Raw genomic sequence first — 13997 nt, 5'->3', positions numbered from 1 at the left:
GATAGGGCGGATTGTCTAACTCTTCTGGCCTGGACTGGTGTGTACGCAGGTCCCACTGACGTCGGCTGACAGCAGCTTACTACATACGGCAAGCACCGCAGCTAAGGAGCTCTGAGTGCGATGCTGTCTTTGCTGCTGTGCCCGACGATGATCCGCGTCGTCTTAAAAGGCGTCGTATGCCGCTGGTATAGCCGGCCAGTAGCAGCTCTTACCAGTACTCTTACGCTTAAGGTGCTGTCTCTGTTGTCCGAACAGCCGCGCTCTTCCCTGGTCCTGCCTTGACCATCCCTTCCTCCGCGCTGTCGACGAGCAATTCGCGGAAGATGCGCTTCTCCACCATTGCGGCCGGCCTTCTGGCGGCAGGCTCCTCTCTTTCATTGGCATCTCCCTTCGCGGCCGGGGGGTCTGTCGCTCGCCGAAGTGCAGGGGCTGGCATTGCCAAGCCAAAGGTCTTCATCATCAGCATGTTCACGCCGGAGGCGGACGTTTGGTGGGGGATTCCGGAGTTCGACCTCCTGGCAAAGAACGTCACGGTCCCAGGTTTCTCGCCGCTGTTTCCCGATGCTCATTGCACGGCCAATGGCGAGATCTGTCAGCTGGTTACTGGCGAAGGTGGTACGTCAAATTGTTCCTTATTTCTTTTTTTTCCTGTGTAAGATGGATTCGGAGAAAGACGATATTCAATTATTGTCACTTGCACGTGACATGCAGCCCGGCTTTCCCGAGACAGTCACTTACATTGTCCGCAGAAATCAATGCAGCAGTGACCATTGCTTCACTCCTCCGCTCTGGCCTCTTCGATCTTACCTCTACGTACTTCCTGATTGCTGGCATCGCTGGCATAAGCCCCGAGCTGGGTACGCTCGGCTCCGTCTCCTTCGCCCGATTCGCCATCCAGGTTGCGCTCCAGTATGAATTTGATGTGCGCGAGGTTCCCTCGAACTGGAGCACTGGCTATGTCCCTCAAGGCGCCAAGGAGCCACTCCAGTACCCTGTCGACATATACGGCACTGAAGTCTTCGAGGTCAACGACGCTCTTCGCCAAGTCGCCATGTCCTTCGCCAAGAAGGCCAGCCTGAACGACAGCGCCACCGCTGTGGCCTATCGCGCCAAGTATGCTACTTCCGACCTGTACGCAGCCGGTGCGCAGGGCCCTAGTGTCATTGCCTGCGATGTTGCTACCAGTGACGTTTACTACAGCGGCACGATCCTGTCATCTGTCTTTAGCAACTACACCAAGGTTATCACCAACGGCACGGGCGAGTATTGCGCTACGGCGCAGGAGGACAACGCGACACTGGAGGCAATGATGCGTGGTGCTGCCGACGGCATTGTTGACTACAGCCGCATCATCGTCATGCGCACGGCGTCTGACTTTGAGCGCCCTTACCCTGGCCAGGCAACCATTGACAACCTTCTGACGGTTGACCAAGGTGGATTTGAGCCTGCGGTCCAGAACATCTACCTTGCGGGCGTCAAGATCGTCGAGGGTATTCTGGATGGCTGGAACAGCACGTTTGCTAGTGGCGTCAAGGCCACCAATTACCTTGGAGACATCTTTGGCACGCTTGGTGGTCAGCCGGACTTTGGACCGTACGGCCCTTCGAACCCGGCGCTGAAGAAGAAGAGTGTGAAGAGGAACGTTAAGGGCAGACGGAACGTGCCCGTCAAGGTCCGCTTGTAGGTGACGCATGTAGTTATGAAATAGTGAATAGTATTTGTACTGCCCGGATGCGTAAACAGTAAACAGTAAACAGAGAGCAGAGTGGTGGGCTAAGCGAGCTGACCTCACGAGAGGCTTGGCGCATGTTTACCTTTCGCGACTCCCCTGCAACCTTGAACACACCCACAACAACAACAACAGGCGACGACTCTTCTCTTCTTCACGAGACCACCACCCCCGCATCACTGGGGCTCGCATGCTCTTTTAACCCACTGATAGCATCCTGCATCTTTGTTCTGGCTGCCGCTCAATTGCTACCTCGCATCTTATCTTGACCTAGACGCGCCGTGAGCTGGCCGTCGCGCCGCGCCATCCGTCCCCGCATCACCCGCCCGAAATGGCGCCTTCCCCCAACACCAGCGAGTCGCGTTCGAGGCTCATCCGCGAAATGTCCCAGAGCCTGAGAGAGTCCCGCAGAGACTCCGGCAGCAGCAGCAGCAGCAGCCAGCTGCCCTTCCCCACCTCTCCCGCCCGCGAATCCGTCAACAACACCTTGCCGAGCGCCGGCGACCTTGACCTTGGAACCGGCTCCAGCTTCGATCCCACGGCCGACGGCGCGTTTGAGTCGACGCGTAAGATTGACGAGACGACGCAAAATTTTCCCAACATCCGCTCGAGCGCGCAACGTATGAAGTACTGGCAACCACCACAACCTGCTCAGAACGTGAACACTTCCATGGTCGAACAAGAATTCCAAGACTTCTCCGACGAGCACTCTGGCGACGAAAGCAAATCCATCGAAATGAGTCGTGCTCCTCCAAGGAGTTTGCGGAACACCCCCAGCAAGATTGGCGGCGACTTATCGCGGAACAACCTCAGCATTGCTGACGACAGCCTTTACAACCTTTCCGAGGCGCGCAATCGCCCGCGCCCTACACCCAGGAGGAGCGCCGACGGTGTCGAGCGCGGTAGCCTCAGACGTGACGCGCAATTGAGGAGAGCTGCCTCTCTCCCACAGAAGGAGTTGGAATTGGCTTCGACACGCGCCACGAGGAATAACGACCGTGTTTCACCGGAAAAGGCGAAGAACAACGATAGACGCCGTAACACACTGGCGCAATTCCATGCCAGGGCATCGGAAGATGATACTTCCTTCATTGATGAGCGACCACCTACTGTGAACCTGTCCGTCAAGAACACGCGCTTTGGTAATGCGCGATCGCGTCAAGCCTCGGGTCTTCAGAATGATTTCCACACCGCATCCAGTGGTGGCTTGGACCGCAGCATACGGGAGGTCCAGACACCCCAGAGGCCTACGATTGGAACTCCTCGTTCCGCTCCTGGAAACGCGACCAACCAGTCTTTTATGCTTCCCGACCTGCCCAATTTGACCGAACTCGTTTCTGGCGTTTTCAAGGATGGTACGCCAGTTTTCTCTCGTAGCGCAAAGGCTCGTTCCCGGTTCTCTGCTGCGCCCATTCCCAGCCGCCTGAAGGAAGAATCTTCCAAGCACTACCCAATCGAGAATGTCCCAGTCCCTGCGGACGAGAAGGCTCTTTTCGCCGCCTTGCAGCTGCTTAAGGAAAAGCTCTCGCAAATGGAGCACGAGAAGACCGAGGCGGACAAGAAGATTGAAGATTATGAAGCCGAAGTCGCGGGTCTGAAGGCTGAACTTCGCACGCAGGAGCACAGGAAGGGTAGAGACAGTGCGCTTGGCTCCACGGATAGCGAGAGCAACAAGAGAGATAACTGGAGGGTGGAGAAGATGAGTAAGTGTTGATTTATGTAACAATAATGTTGTTTCGTCGCTAACCTATTGGAACAGAACTCGAGTCCGCGATTGATGCTCTTCGAGGCCGTGTGGATCGCGCAGAGCGCAAGAACTCTTTGTCGGAAATTGCTACGAAGCGGATCACTGAGGAGCGTGATAACGCCGTCACCCAACTAGGCGTTGCTTACTACAACTCCGAGGAGCTCAAGGGAGAGCGCGACGCCTTGCAAGCCGAAAACGACACCCTCCGCAATGAGGTCGATACTCTCCGTATCGAGAACGAGGAGCTCCAAATCCGCCTTGCGCAGTTTGAGGAGCGTTCTGAAAAGCTTCAAAAGAGAGCATCTCGCGGAGATAATGCAGTTCGCAAAGAGAACGAGACTCTGCACGCAGAGCTCGAAAAATTCCAAGCCATCCAGGCCGAGCAAGCCAAGCTCAAGGGCGAGAATGAGGCGCTCAAGGCTCAAGTGAATCAAATAAGACAACAGCGCGAAGAGGATACACGGCGCCGCAACCGCAAAGAGGCCGAGCTCCGCAGCAGGTTAGACCGGAGGGATGAAACCATCCAACAACTTCAGGACATGACACAGGAGGAGGTCAACGATACTCTCCGAAACGAGAACGAGGAGCTCCGTATCCAGTTGGCACAACTGGCAGCCCAGCGTGATGATGACGCCCGTGACTGGGCCAAGAGAGAGGCTCGCCTGCAGAGGAAGGTCGAGAAGAGCCAAGACACCGCGCGCGAGGCGCAAGATATCACCAGGGAGATTATGAGCGTCAGGCGTACCGGCTCTCAGAAGCGTGCTTCTAAGGGCGATGACAGGCCTACTCAAACCGAGGTTCGCAACTCTCAGACTACAGGCCGAGAGGAGCCAACTTCCACCTTCCGCTCAAAGTCGAAGTCGAGGCCCGCTCCCGCGAAGGCTTATCGCTCGGCATCCGCCCCTGAGACCCGTACTCAGCAGGACATGGACATCAGCGACGTCGAGTCCACCACGGACCTTGATGCAATGAGCCATGTTCGTAACCCAGGCCGCAACGATGAGCCCACCGGTAACACCACTGAGCTGAGCTTCATGGGACATGATGAGGTCGCACGTTTGAGAAAGGCTCTTGAGGAAGAGCGGGCAGCTGCTCGCAAGAATGTCAGCCAAACCCGTCAGGATGACACTACGCGCTCCCAACGCACTCAACCAGTGCCGCGCAAATCCTCTATGAAGGACCTGACTAACGCATCGGTTCCCATGGACATCACTGAGAGCAAGACTGGACGTATTCTCAGCGGCCACCTTCTCGAGCCCACCTCTACCATCCCCGAAAAGCAAGACACGGAGCGCTCGATCCTTGGCCGGTCTACCCGTCGCCGCCGTCCCAGTGGACCTGGTGAGATGACTTCGGCTTTCATTCTACCAGACATCACTATGCAAGCCAAGACTCCCCTGACCCCCGAGGAGCCCCATGAGAGCACCAACTGCACCGTCTGTCGCAAGACCTCTTGTACAGAGGAGCACTCTGTGCCCATCGACATCCCGGAACCGGTCCCTGTTTCCGAGCGCATGCCTGATGACGTCGACGCGACGATGCGGCCCTCGCAGCCGGCACCGCTCGCCCTCGCCACTGTCATTAAGGAGCTGCAAGATGAGCTCGCGCACCTGAACCTGCAGAAGGCGGCGTACGACTCCCTGCTCCGCGGCCATGATGCCTCGCTCAGCAAGCGCAAGCGTAAGGCCATCGAGGGTAAGATCGCCGACCTCTTGGAGGCCATCAGCACCAAGTCAGACCAGATCTATGCGCTGTACGATGTCGTGGAGGGACAGAAGGCTGCAGGGCAGCTTCACGAAGACAATGACAACAATGAGGACATGGGCGAGAAGGAGATTGAGGAGACGCTGATGAGCGTAGGTATTGACCCTGAGGAGATGCGCGAGAAGACGCAACATAAGCCAGTGCCGGCGGCGGGGCGGAACAACAACAATGGCAAAAGCAAAGGACCGGCCAAGAAAGTCGTCATTGAAGATGGGGGCCACAGCGCTGATGAGAGTGAGGAACTCCCTTGGGAGGGTATCAGTGACTCGGAGAGCTTGCCGGATCTGATGAGCGGGAGGGCGTGGAAGAGGAAGACGGCGGCTTATTAAGAAGTGTATGTAGGTGCCGGTGTTGAAAACGGTTCGAAATCAGGGGAGTGTGCGGTTTGGTTGGGCCTAGGGCGTCTGCGGCTCTCTTTCGGCTACAGTTTGGCGGCGTTGTTAATGGCTAGGATTGGTTGGGGTTTTGGTTACGGAGCTTGTGGATTTGAGCGCTTAGGTTGCTACTACTACCACTACTACTAGCTTTTTATTGGCGGTATCATCATTGCATTTATATATGACAATACTGCTGTGTGTGCTGCTTCTTTTTGTGATTGTTTCCCCCTTAGTCTATTGCCAACATTATAACATTATGGTGTACTATTCATCTATCTTATACATTCAAGCCTTCGCCCCTCCTGCAATGCAGCCCCTCATCCCATCATGTCCTCCACTTCCCTCACACCCACAACGACAACCCTCTCCCTTCCCCACCCTTTACCACACACACCGACACCGCCCACTCCCAGTTCTCTTACCCTTGCCCCGCCCTCAGCACCAGCACCAGCGTGCCACTGACAACATCCCCCCGCACTAGGCCCGTGCCCGCAGTTATGACACGCCCAGAGCGTGGCCCCGTTGGAGGCGGCGCAGGCGCAGCAGTCCCAGTAGGAGGAAGACGAGGACGAGGAGATGGAGGAGATGGGGGAGGCGGGCATGTGTGTTTTTTTGAGTGTGTATGCGAGAGAGAGAGAGAGAAAGAGACCTCTGTCTCTTTCTTCTGGTGTCGTTGGTGGTAAGAGAAAAGATGATGAGGGAGGCGAGGGAAGCGATGATAAGGAGGTGGGATTGGTGGGGTTGAATTGCTTTCCTGAGTGGGTGGACGGATGGGTTTTCGGGCGTGTGCGTGTGTGTGTAGGATGAAGACCTTGAGACTTGCCTGGTTGGTGGCGACGTCTGGTCCAGATGGATGGGTTGTTGGCTCGCTGGTGGATTTCCTTTCAGGTGCGTGGACAAATGTATGTCTAGCCAGGTGAACGGATTCCTAGTAAGACGATGGATATTGGATCCGCGGATCCAGAAATCAAGAGAGGAGGATTGACGATCTCAGTGGCTGTTCTCGCGCGGAGAACAGAGCTGGATATGTAGACGAGAGGCAGTGCCGTAAAGCGGTGGTGATGAATGTTTTATGTTGTTATTTCAATCGCTGTACTCTCTACGACTGCTTCTGATAGATTGGTTGTTTGACTGCCCGCTTCTTAGATAAAATAGGGTTGTAGTCTGGTTTCCGTCTCGCGGTTCGGATGTTTGTGTTTGATGATATATGTATGTATGGATGGATAATCCGCTAACTCTCTCGACAAGTGCTCCGCGATGTTGAATGGACGGCCCGGTCGATAGATGAATAAACAGATAGATGGATCAATGGTTCAATGGATGGATGGGCGTCGCTTTTGTCATATATTGTGCTTCCAGGCACCACTCAACGACAGCGCCACCCATAAGTACCGGTCCTACAGCCATGCTCTCATCATGCCATCATCAGGCGGCGCCGCGAATCTCGTGGTCTCCTCGGCCGCGCCCCAAACGTCCACGCCATCCCGCCCTCTATCAGGCTAAGCGGCCGCCGCCTCCCGCCGCCACGTTGTGCGAGCCGTTCGCTATTCTCCTCGTCACATGCTAGTGTAGACACCAAGACAGGTCCCCTTGCAACCTTTTAAACATATTACCCTTTCCATTTAAACTATCTACTGTGCGCCCTTTGTTCCGGGGAAAGAAGTGCCCCCTTGTCCTCGCGCCCGCTCGTCCTTGCGGGCTAGCTGCATCTCCCTCAAATTGTGTCGTGGACAACAGCAATAATCAGAAAAAGGAAAGTGTGAAGCAAAGATCAAATACGCCTTTTCCCTTTCGAAGAACCGGCTCCGTGGCCCTCCGCCGCCGTCATACCATGGCCATGCAATCTGCGAGCAAGTGCAAAGGAAAGAGACGACCGGTAAAGCAGGGATTGTCGAAAAGCATTAAAAAGTGTTGCGCGTGCAAAACGTTGGGGAAGTGGGGTGGGGTGGTGTGGTTTGATGTGGGGATGATGCTGGAAAGTGGAGTGGAACGGCGAAACGGCAAGATCGTGTGATGGATGCTGCCATCCACGGCCGCAAATGGAGGTTGGGTCATCTCGAATGGGGTTCATGTCCGAAGTAGGGTTTTAGGAAAGATGGAACGCGCCCTGGCCCTCCTTAATGGCGACGAAGAGCTTCTCGCGCAAAATGTCGACGTTGGAGTAGTCGGGCATCTTGAGATAGTTGACGCAAGTCATGACGCTAGGCAGGTAGTCGTCAGACGTGTACGGTGGTTCGCTTGGCTTGCACACGACAGTGAACATGGGCGTGAGAGATTTGAAGCCTATTGCGCAGTTAGCATTTCTGTAGATAATTCAGTAAAGGAATTGAACTGATACGTACCTCCGATGGGAAGCTTCGGGCTGCCAGTCACGAATTGAAGGAAGTCGCGGCGTTGTGGCGGAGTAAGCTCGCTCATAACGTGGAGCAAGTTACGCACGCTCTTGCTGTCAAGGTTGTAGCCGTGATCGGCCTTGATCGAGTCCATGAGTGTCTCAAGCGACCAATCTTCCTCAACGCGGCCAAAGAGCATGACTAGCTCGTCCGATGTGAAGGCCTTCAAGGCAGAGTAAGGGAAGACCTGGGAAAAGCCGATGCGGAATGACTCGGCCTGTCTCTCAACGCCGCTGCCGAGAGTAAAGTCCAAGACCTTCTCGACATACAAACCAACATTGTCGATGGTAACCGGGATCTCAGATCCACCCGGAATCAAATCGATCGGGTATCCGGGAAGCGTGAAGTCGATGCCCAGGTCGTTAATGTGGCATCCCGCAACTTGGATTTCCTGGACTGCCTTGACCTTCTGAGCAGCATCAAGGTGCGGAGTCTCATCGATCTTCTTCTTCGCGTTGGCGAACTGCTTGAACATCGCGAGAGACTTGGCAAGATCCTCGTCGACCGACTTAACCATGCCCAAAGAAGGTGCAGCTGCAGCGCTGTCCCCGATACGGAAGAAAGTAGGGTTGAAAGAGACATCGACGATGCGCGAGTCGAGCATCGAGCGGGCGACGAACTTGCCGAGAATCTTGAAAAGGTGAATAACCTTCTTACCGTTCTCGGTTTCCGCTTGTTCCGCACTCATGGGTGCTGGGAAAAGGCCACGCTTGCCAAAAGCAAACTCATCCTGCTCGTTTGACTCGTTCTCTCTCCACAGCTTGAGCTTCTTCTTTGAGAACTCCTTGGAAACAGTAGAGTAGAACTCCAATGTCGGACCCAAGCCAGTACCAACTTCTTCGAAATACTCCACTTCAAGCACGCTAGGAGACGAACCGTACAGCTCCATGACCTTGACAGCCGATTCAAGAATCTTGGTTCGAGAAATGCGCACCTTCTGTCGTTGCAGCCTGCCCAAGAAGGGCCTCTCATCTCTATGACGATCGTGACGAGAGTCGTTGGCTGACTGTGCGTTCTGCCATCTAGTCATTGACCGCGAGTAACCGAAGGACGTTGACTGAAGGAAAAGGTGACGAGTCTCGAATGGGAAGAGGAAAGGGTAAAACCTCGCAAGGTCCTCGCTCCAGCTAGGCAGGCAGTTGCTCGCGACGATCAAAGGCTCTTCAAGCTGCCGGTTGAGCTTAGCAGTAAGTTTTGTGTTGACAAACTGAGAAGGTGGCTCGCCATTGACCTTGATCTCGTCCTTCTTCTCAGAGAGGACATCATCAAGGTTGGCGTTGAGCTCATGGAGAATGCTCAGCAAACGCAAGATAATCGAAGTGGTAGGATTCTTGTTCAAGGATTGCGGAATGCCAGAGGTCGACTCTAAACTTGCTTCTGGTGGAGGAGTGAGAGAACTCTCCGCTGGTGGTGGTCCTGCAGCACGTTTGAACTTGATAGTGTGAGTTGGCGACCAAATGTTGCGCGAGGCATCAGATCCTTCGGTCTGGCTCATGTGAACGGCACGGTAGATGGTCGTCTCATTGGAAATGGGCTGGTCGTTGACGCTGAACTCGATGTGCCAATCCTGAGGAACGGTCTGGATGGCAGCGGCATAAGACAACGGTCGCGAAGACGATGTAGAGCTGCCACCAAGAGCGCGCTGATAGGCCAAGTTGGCGAGTTGTTCGGTCGCCATTCTCTCTGCCATGGAACGGTCTGCCTGGGCCGCGCGTGCAGAAGAGGGCGTAGCACCGCCAAGTGGAGTAGCGACCCTCGTCCCGTCTTCTTGACGAGCAGTCACTCTTCCGGTTGAGGCGACTTCTACGTTAACCGCAGACGGGTCCGGTACATCCTCGTCCATTTCCTCGTCGAGATCATCAACAATGTCAAGGTCGCCTCCGTCTCCCATATCCTCATCCTCATCGGATAACTGAGCTTCATCAGCACATTCCAGAGTATCTCTGATATCATCCAAAGATGATGCCGCTGGAGGCGGTGGAGGAGGCGGGGGGTTTTGCGCTTGTTCATCGCGTTTCCTGCTCGAGCGCCTCGTGCTGGTCTGCTTAGCAGGCGTTGCACTCGACTCTGGGGCGGCATTTGCGGTAGTTGAGGACTTTGGCTTCGGAGTCCTTCTCGACGAAGACGCGCGGTTCGTGCTGTGGTGAGGGGCCGGTAGAGGCGGTGTGCCAGGGGCATCTCTTCCTGCCATCATGCCACCGCGTCCAGCAATTGCAGCGGCGTAGGCCGCTATGGCACCTGAAACGCCATCCCTGCTCCGCCCCGAAGGTCTAGGACGATCCGCAAGAGCGATCCGAGGCCGTAGATAATCATCCAGCGCCTTGAAATTGGCGATGGCGTGAATAGACACCATGATGTTCCTGTAGGAGCGCGGAATTCCGGAGTCTTCATCAGCAACCAATTTCAACCGCAGCTGTTTGGCCAGCATAGATGCGGCAGAACTGCGATTACTGTCAAATGTGTTTTGATGGACAGTGATGACCTCAAAATGCTCGGCACGGCTAAGCAGATCTTGTAGCTTGCTCACGAGGATGCTGAAAGGAGTGACGGGCGAGGCAATGCTTGCGGTCTTCTGCTTGTTTTGAGTCGTCGTGCCCATGAACGCTTCGAGGAATGCAGTCCTCGCCTCGACCTTGCCCTCGATATTTGAATCAGAGAACAATTCGAGCAAAGACTCGACAATACCAGAGGTAAGCAGTTCGTAGCTGGTTATGCTTTCAAGAGCATCACCGTCGAAATAAGAGGCCAGACGTACGAAGAGGTTGTTGCCGTTGCCAATGTAATCGCCAGTGTAAGAACCCTTGATTTCTTGAGCTAAGCTCCTCAGGCCTTCCAGGATTGCAAGTGCCTTATCGCGCATGTCTTTACCTTGGTTGCTTTCATGGACTTCCATGAACTTCTTCGCACGCATCGTTATGATATCATCAATATTTGGCAGAGGAGCGACCAAGCGGTGGTCAGAGGAGGAAGAAGAATCAGAGTCGTCATCCTCATCATCTTCGTCGTCATGGTCATGGCGGCCCTCATCGTCCTCTTCGGAATGCATGTCGTGGTCCTGGTCGTCGTCCATGCCGCGTTCGAGCTCCTCATCACCTGCCAAGCTGCTCGCTACACTCGAAGTCCCAAGGGGATCACCAGCAGAGGCTTTCTTGGGAGATTTTGGTTTCTCCTCCAGGCTCTTGCATGGCCTCTCGGCCAGTCTTGAGATTTCGGCAATAACGCCCTCGCGGTAGAACTGGTACCTATAAATATGCTCCAGGCGCTTCAGGAGAAGTTCCGCCGCCTGTAGAGCAAAAGTAACTAGGGTCGAGTGGTCTTGTTGAGAAAGGATAGAGGCCAAGTAGGAAGCATACGGCACAGCCCGGAGTGCTTCCTTCAGAATTTCTTCGTCCAAATTGGAGAGCATTTTGAGCTGAGCCGTCAAGACCTTTTGACGTACGCTAAGGTTGACAGTGCTCGAGTAGGCATCGGTCAGGGTTGGCAAAAGGATGACTGCAAAGCGTTTGAGTTCATCTCTGCAGCTTTCCAAGAGCTCCAGCCTCTTCTCGTTCGGAGACTTTTTTGATCTGGTAGACATTGACATCGAGTCATCGCCAGGGTACCCAGCATCAAGTAAATCGTCCAAGTACATGAGTCCATCCTTCTGTACACTAGGTAACAACTCACAAATGACATTCAAGGTCTCGAAGATTTGCTCGCGCGGCCGGTGGATAAGTGCTTGCATAATGACCACGCTATCGATCTTGGTCGCAATGTCCTCAGTACCGTCAGGTGGTGATACACCAGTCAGGATCTGGTAAAGGGTATCCACCACCTGCATCTTGAAGAGCTCCACCGAGAGCCGCGGGCTGGCCCGGGCCGTGATGGAGAGAACACGGAGGAAGAGGGTGTGGATGTTTGGACCGATGAGGTTCGTCGAGCCCGGTAGTAGGAGGCGCAATATAGTTTGAAGCAACTCTGGGCTCACGAGCTCTTCGAGCCTGCTCTCTTGGTATTTGAAACTCTCGACAACCCTCGAAACACAATAGCAGCCTTGCTCAACAACACGCTGGTCACTGCTATTGAGGACGTTGAGGAGAATTGGCATCACGTCCCGGACAGTAGCAAAGCAGTCTCCAGGTATGTTGCGGCAGCAGTTAGCCGCAGTCGTGACAGCGGTCCTCTGCGTGCTCGTGGGGAAAAAGTCCAAATAGGTCAAACAGGCGGTCAATCCGCCTTCACGGACGATAGAGCCAGGGAATTCAACCGAAATCTTTTCGAGTGTCTGTAAAGTGATTAGCATAGGCGCTCCTCTTATTTGCGCCTGAGAGAACTTACGCTCAGGGCCTGTTCCGCCAGATCAATGAAATGAATCTCCAGCAGCTTCTGACACAGAATCGGGACTGCGCCCCCGTAGACGACATTGGCTGTGGCCGCAGGAAGAGCTTCCATCAAGTTTGCGATGCAACGACACGCTAGAAGCATGATTTCCGGATTCTCATCACCGTATTCGTTCGGTTGCATGAGGGTGACTAGCTCTTTGACATACTGGTCTGGCGAGAAGTGACCCGCAAGATTATCTTCAGTCGAAACAAGCAGAATCTCTGAGAGCTCCTGCAGTGCGATCAATTGCACTGATGGGTCGTCTTTGTTTCTCAAGTTCTCCAGTATGTTGCGCAGTCGTGAGGACATTCCCGACATCATGCCACTCAGTGCCCGAAGAGTATTCGACAGCGCTCCTGGCCCACCGCGGGCGAGGAAGCTACCTCCAAACGGATCATCGTCGTCTTCTTCATCGTCCTCGTCGTACCGTGGCATACCCTCACCAGTGCTGTCATCGCTCATGCCATGTCGACCTCTGTCTGCACCCTCGTCTTGTCCTTCCGGAATGTCGTCCTCATCTCCCATGTCGACGTCTTCGTCGGGCTTGCTCGAGTGTTTCTTCGAGCGGCGGCCCGGCGAGGTTGCGGAGGTAGTAGGGTCTAGAACGAGTTAGAGACATCCATGGTTTATGTAGCAATGGCAAGGAGCTTGCGATACTCACCTTGTGCTTCCTTTCTGCGGCTGCTCTTGCGGCGCGTCGACGATGAAGGAGCGGGCGCGGGATTCTTCTCCTCCGAAGGCCCAGCGGATGCTCTGCGCACGTTAGCGTGGTGAGAGTGGGGGAGGGGGGACGAGACGACGGCATACCCAGCACTGGACATGGCTGTGTCTGCTTTACGCTTCCTCCGGGTTGCCGTCGATGGAGCGGGGGGTGGCGGGTCTGGAGCCTCGACTTTGGTTCGCTTGGCGCTCCTGGAGGCAGCGGCTCCACGTCGACCAGCTACGCGAGCTGGAGCAGACTCCTGGGGTTGATCTGGGCTTGGATCGCGAGCTGGTGCTTTCCGTTTCCGAGCAGAGGGCGGCGGCGGAGCAGGTGTGGCGGGGGGCGGGGGGTCGGGAGGAGCTGTGGAGGAACCTGCTGCTGAGCGCCTCGCAGAAGAGCGAGTTACTCTTGAAGACATGAGAAACTGATTGATCTGGCTGAGTGAAGGAGCTCGAAGCGCCGACTGTAGCCCGGCGGGAGGGCGTGGCAGCTATCGGGAGCAGGGCACTCGGCACAGCGGGTGGGTTTGATGGGCGGTGGCGACAAAAAGATGAAGGGCTGATGAGAAGTGGTTGGGGTTGTACCTGGAAGAGACTGGGGTGGGAGTCGAAGCAGCCGTGTGAAGCAGTCCGGATGGTGAATGTGCTGGCGACTGACACTCCCGGTCCATGCCATCAATCTACGACCGGGCGGCCATAGGCGAAGCGGGTGGGAAGCGAGCGGCAAGGCGGGAAGCAGCGAGCTCTTTCGAATATGGAAGGGAGGGAGGGATGTAGATGGTGGCTACTCTCTGGTGCTAGGCCGAGCCCGCTTAATCAGAAGCTTTGGATGGATAGATGACATGGGCTTTCCGCGCGCTTACAGTAAGGTGCCGCTTAGATGGAGGCTGCTGGTGGTCAGCCCTATGCACCACCGCTCCACC

At 55.2% G+C, this 13997-nt stretch overlaps 3 protein-coding genes across 3 annotated transcripts; 2 read left to right on the top strand and 1 right to left on the bottom strand.

Annotated features, from left to right (window-relative positions):
* Window positions 1-201: 201 nt before the first annotated feature.
* K452DRAFT_259059 (uncharacterized protein) lies at window positions 202-1785 on the top strand. Its single transcript, XM_033538483.1, has 2 exons — window positions 202-615; window positions 750-1785. The coding sequence occupies exons 1-2, from the start codon at window positions 324-326 to the stop codon at window positions 1682-1684; spliced, it is 1227 nt and encodes a 408-aa protein (XP_033392182.1). The 5' UTR covers window positions 202-323; the 3' UTR covers window positions 1685-1785.
* Window positions 1786-2060: 275 nt separating this feature from the next.
* K452DRAFT_313159 (uncharacterized protein) lies at window positions 2061-5569 on the top strand (the record flags this gene model as incomplete). The annotated part of the gene is made up of 2 exons (XM_033543632.1): window positions 2061-3432; window positions 3489-5569. 2 exons carry the CDS (start codon window positions 2061-2063, stop codon window positions 5567-5569), a joined length of 3453 nt encoding a protein of 1150 aa, XP_033392181.1.
* Window positions 5570-7703: 2134 nt separating this feature from the next.
* Window positions 7704-13193, bottom strand: K452DRAFT_302736 (uncharacterized protein; the record flags this gene model as incomplete). Its single annotated transcript, XM_033542630.1, has 5 exons — window positions 7704-7900; window positions 7960-12274; window positions 12328-12971; window positions 13034-13125; window positions 13180-13193. 5 exons carry the CDS (start codon window positions 13191-13193, stop codon window positions 7704-7706), a joined length of 5262 nt encoding a protein of 1753 aa, XP_033392180.1.
* Window positions 13194-13997: the final 804 nt, after the last annotated feature.

Source organism: Aplosporella prunicola (assembly GCF_010093885.1).
Source record: "Aplosporella prunicola CBS 121167 unplaced genomic scaffold K452scaffold_47, whole genome shotgun sequence".
Lineage (NCBI taxonomy): Eukaryota > Fungi > Ascomycota > Dothideomycetes > Botryosphaeriales > Aplosporellaceae > Aplosporella > Aplosporella prunicola.
This window is presented reverse-complemented; position numbering and strand designations above follow the sequence as displayed.